General features: G+C 45.1%; 1 protein-coding gene across 3 annotated transcripts in view; it reads right to left on the reverse strand.

Annotated features, from left to right (window-relative positions):
* Positions 1 to 2,044: 2,044 nt before the first annotated feature.
* LRRC36 (leucine rich repeat containing 36) overlaps positions 2,045 to 20,650 on the reverse strand; it is a 44,296-nt gene continuing 25,690 nt past the window's right edge. For 2 of the 3 annotated variants that reach the window (XM_034788842.1, XM_034788845.1), the window contains exons 9-14: positions 15,022 to 15,320; positions 12,031 to 12,196; positions 10,855 to 10,979; positions 8,801 to 8,915; positions 3,689 to 3,803; positions 2,045 to 2,329 (exon numbers count right to left, since the gene is read on the reverse strand). In XM_034788842.1, the coding sequence (XP_034644733.1) occupies positions 2,131 to 2,329; positions 3,689 to 3,803; positions 8,801 to 8,915; positions 10,855 to 10,979; positions 12,031 to 12,196; positions 15,022 to 15,320 (1,019 nt within the window). In that variant the 3' untranslated portion in view covers positions 2,045 to 2,130. The remainder of the gene's footprint in view (positions 2,330 to 3,688; positions 3,804 to 8,800; positions 8,916 to 10,854; positions 10,980 to 12,030; positions 12,197 to 15,021; positions 15,321 to 20,650) is intronic. The other variant, XM_034788844.1, reaches the window with a different exon arrangement.

Raw genomic sequence — 20,650 nt, forward strand, 5'->3', positions numbered from 1 at the left:
CTGTCCTGGCACCGTGGACCATGCTGCACCCTGGAAGTGGCCAGCAGCAGGTCCGGCTCCAAGGCGGAGGTGTGCAAGTGGCTCTGCGCGGCTCTTGCCTGCAGGCACCTCCCCACAGCTCCCATTGGCCGGTTCCTGGCCAATGGGAGTACGGAGCCGGTGCTCAGGGCGAGGACAGCGTGTGGGGCCCTCTGGCCCCCCACCTAAGAGCCGGACCTGCTGCTGGCTGCTTCCAGGTCGCAGCGCAGTGTCAGAAGAGGTAGGGACTAGTAGCCTGCCTTAGCCGGGCAGCACCGCTGACGGGACTTTTATCGGCCCGGTCGGTGGTGCTAACCAGAGTCACCGCGACCCAATGCCTTACAATCTGCGACCCAGTTCTGGGTCACGACCCACAGTTTTAAAACCACTGAGCTAGTGTGTGTGTGTACTGGCTCTTTGGAGGCACTGGACTTAATTTCTGTGAATGTCCAGTGAGAGGGACTGGACACTACAGAGAGAAAGCGGGTTTCGCTGAATGTTACTTACAAGGCAAAGTTAAGACTGGCAGAGTCTCAGAGTTTGCTGGTGTGGCAGGGAGCTGGCGCACGGTTTAAGATCCTGCAAAATTCTCTTACTGAGGCAGAGAGGTAACATAGTGGCCTATGGTTCCGGGCTCCTTGAGGGAGGTGCCATGGGGCTCAAATGGGTTTTGTTTTGTAATTAAGAGGAATCCCTAGATATTGAACCCAGCCTTTGTTACTGCCAATACCAGCTGGCAGAAGGGTTACACATCTGCTACCTTTGTAGATAGTGCAGCATGTGCATTCAATAGGGCATATGCCCACTGTAGGACACAATCAAAGGCAAAACTTGCATGCAGGTGAGGTTCCTGTTCAGAGCACTACCTGCACCTGCCCTACACTCAGACACTGAGCCTACTCCATAAAACATCCCCCTCTCTCCTGCATTTTACACTCCTTTCACATTTGCACACAGGGTTCCTCTAACACAGCACTTTTATTTCTCCCCCTCAACAGCCACACCGTACTCCCACATCCCACCTCACTGCCCACAATCCCCCTCAGTATCGCTACAGGCACAGCTACACAATTGAGTGCTGACATGAGGCAAACTGCATCCCTCAGGGTACACATATACCCATTGCTTTCATCGCCCAGAGGTGACCATAATCACCTCAGATCATAATCACAGTTCTGCTAAGCTGCCCCAACCAAGCCCTCCAGCATTCAATACAGCTACACGTAACACAGTGAATGCAGCTAGAATGCATGCAGATAACTCCTATAGGCTAGTGCCAGCTCCAGGGGGCAGAGTTAAGGTTGCATTGGTGTCCACCTTTCAGGCGTTAAAGACTGAATTACCGTAACTCTTTATTTCCTGGTTTTCAGCAGTTTGTATTGAACTGGATGTTGTGGAAGAGCACAAGATACCACCGGGCAACCTTAACTCACGAAATCTTTCTCAGTGAACATACACTGGAATCGCCATCCCATAGCTGAAATGCAACCATCTCTAGGGTAGAACATGACAGCTGTTAGCAGCAAACAGCAACACTACAGGACAATTTAGGATGGGGGAGAGAAAGTATTCTGTATTAAACTGAAATTGCAGAGGGAATAATTATCTGCAGATTATCATCCCAAATAAAATTTCACCAGGTCACTCCAAATTCTTGCAAAAAATGCCATGGGACATAACCTTGATTTTACACTTTATATCAAATATTGGATCTCCACCCAAACAGCCACCTAGCACGGGACATTGATTCAGTACCATTTCAGAGGAAATTGAATCCACTACTGAATCACCAATACTTCCTGAAGCGTGACTCTGTAGTATCTGCGAAGATCATACCTCCTTGGGATGGCAAGACTGCAGACTACCGTTTTATTATAAGGAGCCTTCTGTATTTTTTTGGGAAATCAATAAAGACAGAAAAACATAAGAATGCTAACACCAAGTGGTGCTTAAGATGCTAATGCAAGGTAAGATTAGAATGACAGTGAATTCACTTCAGTAAAAGTAGACATTAGACACATTTAAATACAGTTTAACATCTCATATTGTACTTAAATGGAAAAGAACATAATCCATATAACATTAAATATGTGAAGTGACGCCATGTTTCCTTTAGAGAGGAGAATTGCTTAATTGCTCTGTATTACCATACTGACTATAGCCATGAGCTGATACAGGAGGAGTTCTTTCTAAGGGAGGCGATCTCTCACGAATGGTGAATTTCTCAGAAGAAAGCGTTGTTTTTACTGAATTAGGATTGTGCTCTTTATTCAGCTGTTGCAGCAGGAAGTTGTTTGTGGACACTAAAGACCTGGGCAAGATGGCGAAGAGGTGGTTAAAATGATGCATAAGCATGCATTCATCTGAATGAACTCTGCTAAGCTGTGGAATGTATTCCCTGCAATGAGATACTAATTTCCATTTCTTCAAATTCATAGCAAACGAAAAGTTAAAATGAAGTGTGTAGTTCATGCTTCTGTATTTCAAACTGATTATAATAGCAATCACACTTAAGGTTCCATTTATAAATAGTTTATAAGGGGCTAAAATGATTGATGTTATAAACCTATTACAGGCATAAGTAATGTGTTATGGACAGCTACAAGCACATCAGTAGAAAGAGTTGTACTGTAGATGATTCATAGATTCATAGATTCTAGGACTGGAAGGGACCTTGAGAGGTCATCGAGTCCAGTCCCCTGCCCACAAGGCAGGACCAAATACTGTCTAGACCATCCCTGATAGACATTTATCTAACCTACTCTTAAATATCTCCAGAGATGGAGATTCCACAACCTCCCTAGGCAATTTATTCCAGTGTTTAACCACTCTGACAGTTAGGAACTATGATAATAAGAAACCTACTGACCTGATGGGCAATTGATTAACCACCTATTAGAACACAGGGGACTAGATTCACAAAAGTGGTCTGTTCACACCTGTGAATATATTAAATCCACTACTTCCATATCAGAGCAATTTTCCTGTGCCGTCGAGAACCGCTCTGGAATGTGTGCCTTTGGTTTTCTACATATGTATCTAGGATAAGCTCGGGCTTATAATGAAAATCATAGTAGCTCACCCCACCCTATGAAGAAGTCAATCATGTTTCTACAAATATACAGTGGAGACAATATAGTGACACAGTGCGAGTCACCGTAATCTAGGTAGATCCCATTTTTAGAAAAGGAGATGAGCCTAAAACCCAATTTGATTTAACGAGTCAGAACTATTTCCCCCCCACCCTCCAATGCACTTATGTGTAGCCTGATTTTCAGAGGTGTGGAGCATACTTTGTTCTCACTGACTTCAGTGAGAGCTGCGTGTGTGACCAGGACATTTGAAAACGAGACTTTCTGCAAAAAGTCTCTAGGCAGGTCTATACTTAAAGCGCTGCAGCGGCGCAGCTGTAGTTTCAGTGAAGACAATATCCACGCCGACGGGAGGGCTTCTCCTATCAGCATTGGTACTCCACCTCCCTGAGAGCTGGTAGCTATGGCAACGGGAGGGCTTCTCTCTGTCTACACCAGTGGGTAGGTCAGTTTAACTGAGGCGCTCAGGGGTGTGGATTTTTCACACTCCTGAGCAACGTAGTTATACCGACCTAATTGCTTACTGTAGACCTGGCCTCCATGTGTGTGGAGCTTCTACATCATACCGTTCATCATACCTCTGACTCTCCTGTAGAAGATGCACAGTCTCCTGCAGTTTCTTATGTTGTTTTAATTCCAGAGTTAAGTACTCTACTTGGACACTCAGCTGCTCGTTCTTATGTAGCAACTCATCTAAAAGAATTACAGTGAGTTGGGGTCAGCAAAATACAGAGCTGTATGCCTGAAAATGCATTTTAAAATATATAATTCACATTATTAATAGTAATGATAGAACCTCTGAGTAGAATGAACTACTAGTAATTATTACTACTACTACAGGGTTGCACATTTTGTAGCTTCTGTAGGCCAAACTCATGGAACAAACCAGGCGCTCCTTGCATCTTGCCACTCCAACTCACAAGCTCCATGTGTCCCACGTGCTTCCCTCTCCATCATGCCACTGTCTCCCATTCTTCTCGTCCATGCTAGAGTCTACGTGTATCCCTCATACCCACATTCTCTCCACCCATGACAGGGTTCTGTGTGCTCCCCCCCCCCCGTCCTCCGCCAGGCCCAGGGTTTCCCACTCTGCCCCCTGCCAGGGGCTCAGTGTGCACGTCCCATTCTTTCCTTCCACCCTCGCCATTTGTCCTCTTTCTGTCTGGTGATAAGTCATTCAAAATATCAACCCGTTAAAGTCTATTGGGAAGATGGGTAGAGATGAGATGAGGTATTGTTATCCTGGAAAGTGTTAACCAGTTCTTTGATCTCTAGGTAATTACAGAGGCGCTTGAAGCCGTGGTTCTGCTGCACAGAGGAAAGGGACTCCATATGTCTCCCATTTTTTCCCTTTCTGGTTTTCCGATTTTCACCAAAATCAGTGTAGTTCTACTCAGCTGGCTGTGACGTTCAAAAACTGTGTTACAGACAGAGAACTGCCATTAAATTGAATGTAGAACTTCCGCCTGTTCTTTTATTTGATTATTCTAATTCACGTTTCTAAGGGGATTTTCACCAAAGTTCCTAGATTCTATTTTAAACAAACTGAAAAATAATCCATGATCCCTCCCGAGGAGGAGTCAGTTCTGTAGTTCCATATTTTATGAGTAATTTGATCTAGATTCTAGGTGCATTATTTCAGAAGCAACTGCTAGGGCCATTTTATGGTTTGTCTGTTAAGGAATTGCCTACATTCAAAGAGGAGCCCCACAGCCTAATCTGCTTGTTGCAAACTCTGGGCTCAGCCAAATCACTGGTGTTATCAAATTCCACAACCAAAGTCAGGCCCTGCAGTAAAGCAGATGCTTACAAGTTCACTGTCCGATACATGAACTTGGCAAAGCTGTTGCTAGCATAGCAGGCACTAGATATTTGTGTAAATATATTCCAGCTAGTACAGATACATCCCAAACTAGTACCAGATAAGAGAGGTTGACAACATAATGAAGAGGGATGTTTTGTCCAAGATATCAGGAACAAGGGGAGGTAACAAACAAATGCCATGAAATGTGTAAGTTGTGTACGTTAGTTTTTTTTTTAGCCTATAAATGTTGGGGTTCTTTGCCTTGATTCTTTGTTCAGCTGAGGTGGCGGCAGAAAGTCCAGCTGCTGACTGAGCCGTTCCTTGACACAGAGCACTCATGTGTTAGCGTACCTGTAACCACCGAGCCAGGGCCCTAGGACTGTGTCTTGATGGCAATACACCTGGCCGAGTGCCTGTGTCACTGAACCGTGCCTGTGGTCTGTCTTTGAGTGACAGTGCAGCATTAGTTCAGCAGGCTGCGATATCTGCTAATAACATTGAATTTCAAGGACAGAAGCACTGAGCAGCTTGTACAGTGCTACCGAGGCAACAATATTCCAGCCCCCAGCACTTAACCACGCTGGGTAGTACTATCAAGATCTGCTGAACCAGCTGTCTGCGCAGAGCTGGAAAGCACACGGAAAGCACACACAAACACGCAAGGCAATTGACGACAATACTCTATCACTAACGAGTTAAAGGGTGGAAATACAATTAATACCCCTCATCATGGGTTCATATAAAATAGATCTTATTGAATGAACTCGATATACTTTGACAGGATTTAAAGTCCAATTGTTAAGAATAATTGTGTTGATAAATGAATTTTAATATGGCCAAGTTCAAGATCCTACATCTAGGAACAAAAAATGTAGGCCACAGAATGGGTGACTGTATGCTAGAAAGCAGTGACCCTGAAATTAATATAGGGGTCAATATAGATGAAGTTTATGTTTAGCTGGTTAAGTGTGATACTGTGCTTAAAAAAGGGCTTGCAGAATATTTAGATATATTAACTAGCAAATACTTAGCAGGAACACGGTTGTGGCATCACCTCTATAAATGACATCGGTAAGGCCATCACTGGATAGTGTGTCCTGTTCAGGTTTTCACACTTCTAAAAGGATGTTGTATATTGTGAAAAAGTGCAGAGAGCTCAGAGAAGAACTATAGGAACGGTTCGAAGTCTGGAAACATGCCTTACAGCAAGAGGCTAGAGGGGTTAAATCTATTTCGCTTATTAAAGAGAAGAGGTGATTTAATGATGAGTTGTAAGTACCTACAAAAGAAGACTTTCTGATATTAGAGGACTCTGTAGTTTAGCAGACAGGCAGAACAAGATCCAATGGCTGGAAGTTGAAGTCAGTGAAGGTCAAATTGTAAATAAGACAAATTTAACAGCAAGGGTAATTAATCATTGGAACAGAGTACCAAGGGATATAGTAAATTCTCCATCATTTGAAGTCTAAGTCAAGACTGCATGTTTTTCTAAAATGTATGCTGTGGTTCAACCACAAATTGTTGGGTTAGAAGTAGGAATCACTGGGTAGAATTCTAGGGCCTCCTTCAGAAGATCAGATTGGATGGTCAGACCCTTCTAGCCTTCATCCATGAATCTGCCTGAGATGAGATTGTGGCTACTACCAGTATTACTGGCCACTGATCTCATGTTGGGGAGCATGAGTTTAAGCTTAATCCCACTGCCGTCTGGTGCATTATCCTCTGTGGGATAGAGACAGGTCAAAGCTATCTGATATGTGGAAAGGTATTCCCTCACTTAGTCCTGACAGGAATTAGGGAGGTCCTAGGGTTCTCAGATTGTCTCTCCTCTGATGGTATTGTTCTAATGTGTTTCCTGATCCCTACATTTATAGCAATCTTGTTCTGGTTGCCCAATCCTCTGATGTGCCCCAGAAGAGGCACATGTGACACAGCTGGTCATCAGCATAGTGCTTCATTAGTTGTGCAGTGGTAATATTTGTATGCACTAAATCACGTTAGATGCTTGTGACAGTCCCTCAGACCTGAGAAACTCACTAGACCGAACACAGGTCTTGTAGGGTATTTGTTCATAAGAGGCAACATGTAAGGTATCTACATAAAGCTCTTAACTTACCAAGACTCATTATCAATGTTCCCACCTAATTTTTCCCACACATGTGTAGAATGAATTTTGTTATGTGCACCAATATGGAGGTGGTGTGACACATCACCTTCATATTGGTGCACATAACAAAATTAATGTGGTGGGGCCGAGGGGTTCGGAGTGTGGGAGGGGGCTCAGGGCTGGGGCAGAGGGTTAGGGGGCAGGGGTGTGAGGACTCCGGCTGGGGTGCAGGCTCCGGGGTAGGGCCGTGGATGAGGGGTTTGGGGCGCAGGAGGGTGCTCCGGGGCTATGGCGGGAAGAGAGGACTCCCCGCAGCTCTCTCTCCCTGCAGCAGCACCTGGGGCTGGGGGTGGGGAGGCGCCTCTCCCCGCCACGGCAGCTCTGGGGCTGGGGCCACAGGATAGGCGCCTGGCCCCTGCAGGTCCGGTCGGGGCTCGGTTCAGGGTGGGGTTTGGGTTTGGGAAGGGGCACCCTGTGACAGGGCTGGGCTGGGCCGGGCCGCTGCAGCTGGGTCCAGGCCGGGCCACCCGGGTTCTTTTTTTAACTAACTATAGACGGAAATCATATACGGGTATTGAGAGAGACTTGCAGAAGCAAGGATAGGGCGCTCCAACAACTATCATAGGAGGTAGGAAGAAACTGAGGAGGGCCTGGGGCAGCTCGGCCCTTTATACCTGCGCGATGTGCAACAGCAGAGGGTGCTCAGGCTGTCCCAATAGATACTGCTAAGGGTAAAAACTCTCTGCCAACTGTGCACTCCAGTGCACAAACACCTACAGTGGAATGGACATGTGCAATCACTCAAAGAAGAACCGACTTAATAGGGACCTTTCCTAACTCATAAATAAGTGTAGCCCCTAGTTCATGTTTTACGTTTGTTTATTTGTTTCTATCACACTCTTGTTTATAGCTGAATCTCTATTCCTTCTTAAATAACGAACATAAGAATGGCCCTACTGGGTCAAACCAAAGGTCCATCTAGCCCAGTATCCTGTCTTCTGACAGTGCCCAATGCCAGGTGCCCCAGAGGGAATGAGCAGAACAGGGAATCATCAAGTGATCCATCCCCTGTCGCTCATTCCCAGCTTCTGACAAACAGAGGCTAGGGACACCATTCCTGCCCATCCTGGCTAATAGCCATCGATGGACCTATCCTCCATGAATTTATCTAGTTCTTTTTTTAACCCTGTTATGGTCTTGGCCTTCACAACATCCTCTGGCAAGGAGTTCCACCTTTTTCTTGTTTTATTACAAGTGCTGTGTGGTAGACAGGAGCAGTGATTTAAGGTAAAATTAGTAAGCTACTCCTTCGGGAGCAGAAGATCTGGGATTTCTATGAGTAGCCTCTGGCAGGGGGTGGTTATCAGAGGGGGATGTTTCAAGAGGACTCGGGGACTGGCGTGCCCCTCTTGTTAACCTGCAAGATGAAGCCAGGGCTGGCATAGTCCAGGGGAGAACGCGTGAGTGGCTGAAAGTTAACACCCAATTACCACAACCAAGACTCCCTCAGGCTAGAGGCAGGGGGGTAACAGTGACTCACAGTCCTGGGCACCCCGACAACCATCACAACACCACTAATTAGATGCTACAGCCTTTCTGGCAGAAAACAGATCCTTCATTTCTCAGGGTATTAGTGTTGAGCAGCATCTAAACAAACACTTGGACTTATTTCTAATTCTTCAGAGCTGCAATAACAGCACTTACTGGCAAGGAGAAAAGAATAATTCAGACACAATCCTATTCCATATAATAAGCCAAAACCGAGCCTTGTGAACCTACCGTAAGTGAGTGAGTGAGTCCCACTGAAGCAATAATTAGAAGCAGCACTGTAGTCCACTTCCTGTAACTGGGAAGATGACCCCTGGCTCTCCTCCTGCCCCTTGGCTTGCTGCTGCTTCACACAGTCCGGAATTTGACAAAACAAAAACGGTTGAAAAATCAAAACATGTTAAGAGAAATTAAATATTTTCCTACAGTCTGATCTAACGTCCACCAAAGCCAATAGGTTTCAGAGGAGTAGCCGTGCTGGTCTGTATCAGCAAAAACAACGAGGAGTACTTGGGCATAAGCTTAATTCCAGTTCTGCAGTTTCTCGTTGGAGTCTGTTTTTGAAGGTTTTTTTGTTGAAGAATGGCCACTTTTAAGTCTGGAATTAATTTGCAAACTCGACACCATCAAATTAGGCCTGAATAAAGACTGGGAGTGGCTGGGTCACTACAAAAAGTAATTTTCCCTCTGTTGATACTCACACCTTCTCATCAACCGTTAGGAATGGGCCACATCCATTTTGACTGAATTGGCCTCGTTAGCACTGACCCACCACTTGGTAAGGCAACTCCCATCTTTTCATGTGCTGTATATTTATACCTGCCTACTATATTTTCCACTCCACGCATCTGATGACGTAAGTTCTAGCCCACAAAAGCTTATGCCCAAATAAATTTGTTAGTCTCTAAGGTGCCACGAGGACTCCTCATTGTCAAAGCCAATAGGAGTCTTTCCATTGGTTTTGATGGTCATTATATCAGGCCCTTTGTGCAGTGATGAATGCAAATGGGGGCAGTGCGGCTGTGCTCTTCCCCAAAGCCAGTACACCTAGCCTTTTAAAGACTTGGCTGAAATGCGTTCTTAAAGGAAAATGGCATTCTCGGCCATTAACAGAGTGTGGGGGAGTTCTGCCATTTCCAAATAAATACTTTAAAAACCAATAAAATACAAAAGGTACTTAAGAGACACTGGTAGATAGTTCAAAGTTTTGTCAGGAACCGGATTTAAACTGAAATGTTTTCTATACGTCGTTTAAAGGATTTAATTGAAAACAGGTTTTAACTTTGGATATAAACATTTCCCCTGCAGTGTCTGCAACCTGAACACTGCAGCATTGCAAGACAGTGTGTTCTCTCAGCCTGAGCATGGGCCCTGCCCCTGATTTACCCTGTGCTTTAGGCCAGTCACAAAACCTCTCTGCCCCAGTTTCTCCTTCTGTAACAGGGTGTTAACTTGCTCAAAGGGAGGAGGTCTGGACTGATGTTTGTAGACTGCTCTGAAGATGAAAACTGATATGTAAAGTGATGGCTATTACTGTCATGAGTGCACTGCTGCAAAAGAAGCAGAAAATGAAACCATCTGGCTACAAAGGTAGAAGTGACTAGTCTGTTTCACTGGTCACACTGCATGAAGCGCAAAAACTAAGCAAACCACAGACACGATAAATTATTATTTTTAATTCTTTCATTTTTAATAATCTGGAGGAAGATTTTCCCGGGCATGAAAGGGAGATGGGAGCTGAAAGCTTAATGACTTTTAGGGGGAGCTGAGAGCCTCGCTGCTTTTGTGCCATTGAAAATTTGCCCCCTGAAATGGTATTAGTGACTTAGATCAGGGATGATTTTTAATCTACATCTTTTCCCTGACAATGTCCCTTTAACAAACAAATGACATTGCAAATCAAATGCAAGACCATAACTCTCGAACTACCAGAGGCACATCCAAGATAGATCCTTCTCTCACAAGGCATTGTCAGTAAAAATGTGCTCACATTTGACACTTCCACTGTACTGACACCTCCCAGGAGGTCTAGTCTGATCTACAGTACTGTGGGACTCAAGGAATACAAATCCCACTTGAATGCAGACAAAAAGGCAATTTGTGTGTCACTTATACCTCTTTGTAATGAGCTGTACTGATTCTCAGTTTTGGATTTTTATGTTACAAGGAAGTTTTCCTTATTGAAAAGTTCATCTCCTTGTTTCCATATGAGACAGGCATGGGAAGGGAAGGAAAACACCTACCAAAGCCATGTTTGCTCTGGCAAACAGCTCAGCATACTTCACCTGGGTCCTTTGAAGTCTGGGAGCATTTCCAGCTAAGACTGATGGGCTATCCCCACCTGGTAGGTGAACATCCTTCTGTGGAGGGGTAGAGGCCATAAGATACAAAAGCAAATCTTGGGCTGGAGCTACAGAAAAACAAATGGGTTGGAAAAGCAGAGTCTGAAAAATAGAGCATTGGTTTCATGTTTAGTGACAGTATCAATAGCAGGGTCCTACTCTTTCGCTGGGTTCCCTCCTTCCCTCTCTACTAAACAGTGGGTGATTGCAAACTTCCTCTCAGCAGCCTTTGCTGCTGTCAGCTTCCTGGGTTCATACTAGCCCAGCCCACCTCTACTCAGGGGAGCTTCCCTCTAACCAAGGTTCTCCACTCAGCCTATATCGCCCTCTTTTGCTGCTCAGTTGACTGATTGGACCCTCTCCGAACCAGTGTGGGGAGTGCACCCCATCACAGAGCCCAGTCCGGTAGGTGAGGTCTGAGCACGCTTACCAGATCAGGCTCTGCAAGCGAGTTAGGTAGAAGAATCCCTCTCTTCCCCCAGCTCATGCATCCTAATGGGGCTTAGGCTTCCAGATGTCTGGCATGTGGCTGCAGTGTGAGTGCACAGAGGTAAAAACGTAGGCACCTAGGGAACTCTTACTGCAAAAATATAGGTGCTAAGTGATTATTTTAGGAGCCTACAGGGCTTGGGGGCAGTTGAGCAGCAGTTTTGTGAATCCCCATGGGGCCTGATTCTGGGATTTAGGTGCCTAAAGTGGTTGTTAGCTCCTTTTGTGAATTGCAGCTTTTCTTGACTTGCACTTCTATTATGCACTACACCTGCACAGCATATACTGGGCAGCAATTGTAAGGAAAACCACACCTCAGAGTCACAGAAAACATTACTTACTGCTCAGCAATATATGAAACATTATCACATCTTAAGAGAATTCTCCAGAATGGGGAGCTACCACTTTGTAACAGGAAGGGACTGCAGGAAAAGTTACCCTTTAAGCCAGAAATTGCACCAAGTAAAATCCAAATGACAGAGTTAGAATAACTTCCCATCCGCAAATGCCAGTTGGGAGAAAGCAGTTTGATGTTTAAGCCAAAGCATTTCAGGTCGCCTGGGAGGATCGGTACAGGAGAGACAAAAACAGACTTAGAATATTCATTCAAATTCAAATGAAATAACTTACCAAGAAAATTCTTGTTGAGGAGGAGGGACCCAGCTCCATCCCAGTAACGATCTACCAGCTCCAGGAGCTGCTGTAGGACGACAGCAATATGTGATGCTTTCTCAGTCCTTTTGGGACTTTGACTTTCTGTGAAACTCGTATCATTGCTCAGATCATTGGGGACAGACTAAGGAGAAAAAGGCAAAACCAACTGTTTATTTTTCCAGATAAATTATGCAATAGATTTGCAAGCCCCTAACTTATGTGCATAAACCAGGTATTTGTGCATGCAGATTTCCAACTGGCACAGAACTGGCCAGGTGTACAGGGAGATACCTGATTTGTGTGAGAATGTAAACTTGGGGCACCTGAACTTACATGTACAATTGCATGAGGTTCATTTTATAAAGGCCACGTGTACATAAAGATACATACAATCTAAATAAATCACATAGGGTTTTAAAAACGTAAAGAAAAGAGAATTTTTCCTCTCTTTGTATTAAGGACATAAAATCCCTTTGACGTCGTATGCTGCACAGAGGTACTACAAGTAAGATGAGTACTAAGAGAGATACCAAAAGAGACTACTGGGACCATGTAACTTCTCCTCCTGTATAATGCAAGCTAGAGAATTTCACACTGTAATTAATTCATCATCTGAAGAGCATATGTTTTGGAAAGATACCTGATCTGGATTTAAAGACTTCAAGTGCTGGACAATCCAACACATTCCTTGGGAAGCTGTTCCAATGGTTAATTACACTTGTTCAGTGACTATTTCCAAGTTGAATTTGTCTTGCTTCAACTTCCAGCCCTTGGTTTCTGCTTGATTAACAAGGGGTTTCTACTATTTTTCTTCCCATTTAGGAATTTACAGATCATAATCAAGTAGTCTCCTAATCTTTTTCACAAGCTAAATAGACTGAGCTCTGTAAGTCTCTCATTTCCAGTATTTGAATCAATCTCTTGGTTCTTCTAAGCCCTTTCCAATTTTTCAACATCCCTTTTAAAATGTGGACACTAGAACTGGACACAGGGTGTAAAATCCTGGCTCTCCTGAAGTCAATAGTAGTTTTGCCATATACTTAAATGAAGTCAGAATTTCACACAGTTTTCCAGTAAAGGTCTTACTAAGGCTTCTTACAGAGCTAATATAATCTTCCTACTCGATATTTCTCTCTTTATACATCAAAGAACTGCATTAGCCCTCTTACAGCATCGCACTGGGAGTTCACGTACAGTTGGTTTCCACCAGCCATGACCCTTAAATCCTTTTCAGAGTCACTGCGTTCCAGGACACAGTCTCCCAACCTGCAAGTGTAACCTACCTTTGTCCCTACCTGTCTGACCTTGTGTTTGGCCATATTAAAACAGGTAAGCTGTGCCCAGTTTACCAAGTGACCCAGATTGCTCATCGCCAATTATCATTAATGATCACCCAAGCAATATTTGTGTCATCTACATGCTTTATAAACAATGGTTTTATGTTTCCTTTCAAGAGCCCTGAGATATTGAGGAATTCCCAGCCTGTTCTCTTAGAACCTCAGAAAATTTACCATGGGGCACATGCTCCACTGCATCATAGCAGTGTGACCTGCTGGGATAATTCCATTGGCTTCCATGGAATTATGAGTAAAACTGGTATAATGCAGTGGCAAATTAGTCCCAGTGTTAAGGTATATGGAACTAAGAAGACACAAGAGAATAGACACAGGCCAAAACTAGATCCTCAGGAATTCACAAAATGCATACAATGGGAATCAGGACTAGCGTACAATGTTGGCATAAAGTCCCTGCTTGTGGTGTTCTGATTCCTAGAGTTTTAAGGCCAGGAGGGACCACTAGATCATCTGGTCTGGCCTCCTGCATATCACAGACCATTACGTTTCACCAAGATACCCCATACTGAGCCCAATAACTTAGGTTTGGCTAAAGCAGATCTTCCACAACGGCCTCCAGTTTGTAACTGAGACATTGAGAGATGGAGAGTTGACCATCTCCCTTGGAAGTTTGTTCCAACAGTTAACCACCCTCAATGCTAAAAATTTGTGCCTAATTTCTAACTTGAGTGTGTCTGGCTTCAGCTTCCAGCCACTGGTTCTTGTTCTGCCTTTCTCTGCTAGACAAAAGAACCGTTTAGTTCCCAGTATATTTCTGGTGCTACTCTGTGCACGCCCTCAACTATGTATTCCATGTTACAGCAGCCTGAGGTGCAGAACAGCAGCAGGCTTAGGACAGCTAGTATGGTGCAATGTCATCACAATCACTCCTCCTTTTTGGTAGCCATGCCCCCTTCTCATCTACACTTACAACAAAGAGGACGTGATGTACAGCCTCGTAGACGGCTGTAGACCACTGCACGCTCACACTTGTGCTTGGGTGAGAATCCCCAAACCACTTAGAAAATGTTTGTATCCAACTTATGCTGCCGGTGTGGTGCAAAGTGGCAAACTCCATCTCTAAGACTGGACATTCCATATTAAGGTGATCCCAGTGCTGCTAGGTTTGAACCCCCAAGTCTGCAAGATCCTGGATTCAAAATTAAGTGCTGCCAGGTAGTGTCAGAGGAGGATCTATTGCTTACTCAAGTTGGGGTACTGTTTTCTTAGAGTACTTTTTTCATGTTATTTTACGTAACTCATTATACATTCTACAGTTTTGTAGTACACCTCTACCCCAATATAACGCGACCCAATATAACACAAATTTGGATATAATGCGGTAAAGCAGTGCTCGGGGGGGGGGAAGGGAGGAGGGTGCACATTCCGGCGGATCAAAGCAAGTTCGATATAATGCGGTTTCACCTATAACGCGGTAAGATTTTTTGGCTCCCGAGGACAGCGTTCTATCGGGGTAGAGGTGTATTTAGAATAATCCTACAAAAACATATCCACACCATAGCTTTTACAACCATTTTCTGTTACAAATAGGCATATTACAATGAGATGCCAATATAAATCGCCATTAAACGCATTTCTGTACCGCAAAGAGGCTAAATAGTAAGACACTTGCCTCCTTATTTGACTCTTTAAAACAATGCTGAGGGGACAGTGATGAATGCAGTCTGTCACTTTGTTTATACCCCATTCTAGAAGGGCTCAAGCACCTGTTAGCTGCAGATTCGCTGTCTTTCCTAGGCATTGCAGATGGGAATGTTTTTCTCATTGTTGCTGGCTGTGAATGCTCAAGCAACGCATCAGCTGATAAAGGTTGATGCCTTGATGTTAAATCACTGAAGCTGGTAGATAATGTAGAAAAACGAGTGGCTAACAGAGCAGGGTCACTGGTTAGGTGTGTATTGGTGTTCAGATCTAGGGGAAGGAAAACAGGAATGCAGATTAACCGTCTCAGACATTTTTATCCTCCTTTCCCCCCTGTATCTTTCTGTGCTCTCCTCTAAGCAGTAACTCACATATACTTATCAGTAAAGGAAGGACTATGATTCTAACAAAGTTTCAATGGGGTCATTTATATAAAACAAAAGCAAACCCAAAACACTGAGTGACTGTGTTTCTGGGAAGGGCAGAGAGGGGAAACAGCTGGGGTGGTGGATAGATGTAGGCCACGTTGAGTGAATATGTCCAGACCCGCCAAAAGATCAATGATCTGCAATGTGATTATAGAACCAACATTTTTACATACTGTCAAAAATAATCTAATTAAACAAATATTAATTCAATTTTAGGCAAAATGTGAGAGATGCATCACTTTGCAGACATCTTGTCTGAAAGGAGGGTGTAGTCTTATGAGGCTAGCTATGGAAAAGAGAGATGGGTCTACATGAATACCTTTGATAGATATGTTCCCTTAAAAAAACGTCCTAGTAAGTTTAGCCAATGGAGATTGAGATTATGCTTCAAGATTCTAGCCTCCACCCCCTTCATCCACAGGAAGCACTGTATACACAAGCTGTAAATGAAACAATCCATGCAAGAATTCCTAGTTATGTACACAACACTGTAAAGAAACTTGACACAAAAGATTAATCATTGGAAACAAAAGACTTTTGTTATCCCCTCCTTGTAAGTTGTTTAAAGGTACCAGGCCAAGTAGCTGGTTATCCCCCACTATTGTTTGCTTTTGCAATGAAGACATTTGCAATAAATGTGAGAAACAGCCCCATGGTAAAGGGATCAAAATGCCTTCTAGATTAGAACAGAAAATAGGTTTGTACATGCTGACAAGGTCTTGTTGTTGCAGGCACGAGAAACCCTGTTAAAAATGAGAGAACAATGGACTTTGGAATGTGGGCAGGTAACAGGGCTTCCACGTGAACTACAAAAAAACTGAAATGGTAGGAACTACTATTCCCCAAAGGGTCAAACCAAACTGTTGTCAGCTACATACATTTAAATGGGTAAAGGAAGAAACATAAAAAGCATTACTGTCCAATGTGGAATACAATAATAAAAGACTGGAAGGAATGGAAGAACTATGACATTTCTTGGCTAGGTAGTATAGCCATGATCATCTTCTTGTCATGTCCTCATATTGCTTCCCACCACGTCCATGCACATGCGACTGCTGATCACTGGAAGAGCATTTATTCTCAAGCTGCTGACATCACAGGAGATGCTTCATATTTTAAGGTTCTCTGCTACTGTCACAGGTATTGGGGCCAGAAAGATATAGCCCCACTTGGGCATCACATTTTGTAGCTTAAAGTCATTTACGTTCGTAGGAAGTGGGATAAACAATTGACAAATGGCAGGGTAGGAGATGCTTGCATGCTGGGAACCGGTCGTCTGTCCTCGACCATCGTGTCAAGGTGCTTGATTGGAAAAACCAGCTTGCCAAGAAGAAGAGGCAGCTGCAGAAGATGAGGGAGGAGGCGGATGCCTCTTGTGATTTCTGCTCTTCTGTCTGGACAGGCCCTGGATACAAGGTATAAAAGCTGGATACCAGTGAGGATGCTGAGGGTGATACTGCTTTCTTGTTGTTGCTGGCATACAGATACCCAGAGACTTAAGCGTTGCCCTTAAATATTTGAGGCTATACAGCCTATCATCTGTTTTGTCTGAAGACAGCAAAGGCTCCTCAGACGGGAGGCCTTAAATGGTCTGTTGAGTTGACCCTCTGGAGGACGGGAGCCATGAACACCTCTCCGTAGCAATGGCCATACCCTGAGCAGCAGAGTCATCCACATCGAGACTGGCCTGGAGAGCCCTCATCCACTATTGCAGCAGACTCCTGTTTCACTTCATCCAGCAGCCTGGTCTTCACCCTTAAAACATTTCCCACAAGGTAAAATCATAACGACCCAGCACAGCCTGCTGGTTTCCAATCCTAAATTGTAAACTTCCTGTGGAATACATTTTTCTTCCAAATAGATTCAGTTTTTTTGCCTCTTTTCCTTTGGGCGTTGATGTCTGGTCTCTCTCTCTCTCTCATTAGCAGCAGAGAATACTAGGCAGCCTCAAGGGATATGGGTATACAGATACCCAAACCCCTGCAAGGGGACACAGTACATCCTTTCTGCTCTCTTTACAGTAGGGGGAAGAGAAGATGGAGTCTGCCATAACACCTTGATGGGCTCAAGGATAGACCATTGATGGGAGGGCTACTCTACAGGAACCTGCCAAGGCTAAAACGTCCACCAGACTGTGTGACTTCTCACTCCATTTGAATATCAAGAGCTGCGGTCATCCTCTTCAACAGTTCCCGATGAGCCTTGTAGTCATGGGGCAGGGGAGAAGTATTGTCCAGTTGTGACAGAATATACACCCTTGTATTCACACCCTACACACGACTGTAATAAGCATTGTACAAAATATGCCTTGTAAGGTATCATTTGAACACTCAGTTTGGGCTGATCAGTATTCTCCTGGTAAAATGTGTGGCACCACTGTATGTGAATTTATAAAATTCTTCTGTATGGTGTTATTAACGGAAGATCCAAACCCCACAACACGGTCCAAACAGAAGTTTGCAAACAGGACTGTCCTAAACAAAGGAATGTGTGCTCTGCTGAATTTGCATTTAAGCAGTAAACAGAGCCATCAAGCAGGAAGGGAAGACAAAGAAAGTTCAAACAGATGAAAAAAACAGCAGGGAACATCCTTCCACACAAACTCTTTGGCTCCTGGTTCTCAGCTGGAAATGTTTTTCAAGAGGGAGACTGAAACTATAAAAAGAGGGAGACTGAAACTAACACCCTAAGGCCCCCTTATCCCTCTCCCTGCCAATCACATTCATTGCACCTGACGAGACAAAGGAAGCACGGGTTGGACTCTGGGAGAGGGGCCCTGATTTGAGAGTCTGGTCAGTTATCTGAGGATATGTCTACACTACGAAATTAGGTCAAATTTATAGAAGCCGGTTTTATAGAAATCGGTTTTATACAGTCGATTGTGTGTCCCCCCACATAAAATGCTCTAAGTGCATTAAGTCGGCAGACCGCGTCCACAGTACCGAGGCTAGCGTCGACTTCCGGAGCGTTGTTCTGTGGGTAGCTATCCCACAGTTCCTGCAGTCTCCGCCGCCCATTGGAATTCTGGGTTGAGATCCCAATGCCTGAATGATGCAAAAACAGTGTCGCGGGGGGTTCTGGGTACATGTCGTCAGGCCCCTCCCCCTCCGTCAGAGCAATGGCAGACAATCGATTCGCGCCTTTTTACCTGGGTTACCTGTGCAGACAACATACCATGGCAAGCATGGAGCCGCTCAGCTCAGCGTCACCATATGTCATCTGGGTGCCGGCAGACATGGTACTGCATTGCTACACAGCAGCAGCTCCTTGCCTTTTGGCAGTAGATGGTGTATTACGATTGATATCCGTCATCGTCATATTCCTCAGTGAGTTCGATCAGAGGCACCTGGGTAGACATGTTTTGTCTCCTGGAGACTCAGTCCTGCTGGCAGTCCTATTGAACCATCTTGACGATGATGGCTAGCAGTCGTAGTACAGCATCTTCTGCCAAGCACCCAGAAGATGCCGATGGCTATCAGTCATGCTGTACCATCTGCTGCCAGCTTAAGATGTAAAAAATAGATGGACCAGATTTGTTCTGTATTCATTTGCTTCCCCCTCCCTCCGTGAAATCAACGGCCTGCTAAACCCAGGGTTTTGAGTTCAATCTTTGGGGGGGCCATTCTGTGTGACAGTTGTTTGTGTTTCTCCCTGATGCACAGCCAGCCACCTTTCTTGATTTTAATTCCCTGTACCTGTAAGCCATGTCGTCACTCACCCCTCCCTCCCTCCATCAGACAATAGTTTCGCACCTTTTTTCAGACCAGACGCCATAGCACTGGGATCATGGAGCCCGCTCAGATCACTGCGGCAATTATGAGCACTATGAACACCACGCGCATTGTCCTGGAGTATATGCAGAGCCAGAACATGCCAAAGCAAAACCAGCCGAGGAGGCGATTGCAGCGCGGCGACGAGAGTGATAAGGAAATTGACATGGACATAGACCTCTCACAAAGTACAGACCCAGCAATGTGCAAATCATGGTGTTACTGGGGCAGGTTCATGCCGTGGAACGCCGATTCTGGGCCCGGGAAACAAGCACAGACTGGTGGGACCGCATCATGTTGCAGGTGTGGGACGATTCCTAGTGGCTGCGAAACTTTCGCATGCGTAAGGGCACTTTCATGGAACTTTGTGACTTGCTTTCCCCTGCCCTGAAGCACCAGAATACCAGGATGAGAGCAGCCCTCACAGTTGAGAAGCGAGTGGCGATAGCCCTGTGGAAGCTTGCAACGCCAGACAGCTACCAGTCAGTCGGGAATCAATTTGGAGTGGGCAAATCTACTGTGGGGGCTGCTGCGATCCAAGTAGCCAATGCAATCAAAGAACTGCTGATATCAAGGGTAGTGACTCTGGGAAATGTGCAGGTCATAGTGGATGGCTTTGCTGCAATGGGATTCCCAAACTGTGGTGGGGCGATAGACGGAACCCATATTCCTATCTTGTCACCGGAGCACCAAGCCACCGAGTACATAAACCGCAAGGGGTACTTTTCAATGCTGCTGCAAGCCCTGGTGGATCACAAGGGATGTTTCACTAACATCAACGTGGGATGGCCGGGAAAGGTACATGATGCTCGCGTCTTCAGGAACTCTGGTCTGTTTCAAAAGCTGGAGGAAGGGACTTTCTTCCCGGACCAGAAAATAACCGTTGGGGATGTTGAAATGCCTATCGTTATCCTTGGGGACCCAGCCAACCCCTTAATGCCATGGCTCATGAAGCCGTACACAGGCAGCCTGGACAGTAGTCAGGACCTGTTCAACTATAGGCTGAGCAAGTGCCGAATGGTAGTGGAATGTGCATTTGGACGTTTAAAAGCACGCTGGCGCAGTTTACTGACTCGGATAGACCTCAGCGAAGCCAATATTCCAATTGTTATTGCTGCTTGCTGTGCGCTCCACAATATCTGTGAGAGTCAGGGGGAGACATTTATGGCGGGGTGGGAGGTTGAGGCAAATCGCCTGGCTGCTGATTACGCGCAGCCAGACACCAGGGCGGTTAGAAGAGTACAGCAGGGCGCGGTGCGCATCAGAGAAGCTTTGAAAACGAGTTTTGTGACTGGCCAGGCTACGGTGTGAAACTTCTGTTTGTTTCTCCTTGATGAACCCTCTGCCGCCGCGCCCCCCCCCCCCCCCCGGTTCACTCTACTTCCCTGTAAACTAACCACCC

This window comes from Trachemys scripta, chromosome 13, assembly GCF_013100865.1.
Source record: "Trachemys scripta elegans isolate TJP31775 chromosome 13, CAS_Tse_1.0, whole genome shotgun sequence".
Classification (NCBI taxonomy): Eukaryota; Metazoa; Chordata; order Testudines; family Emydidae; genus Trachemys; species Trachemys scripta.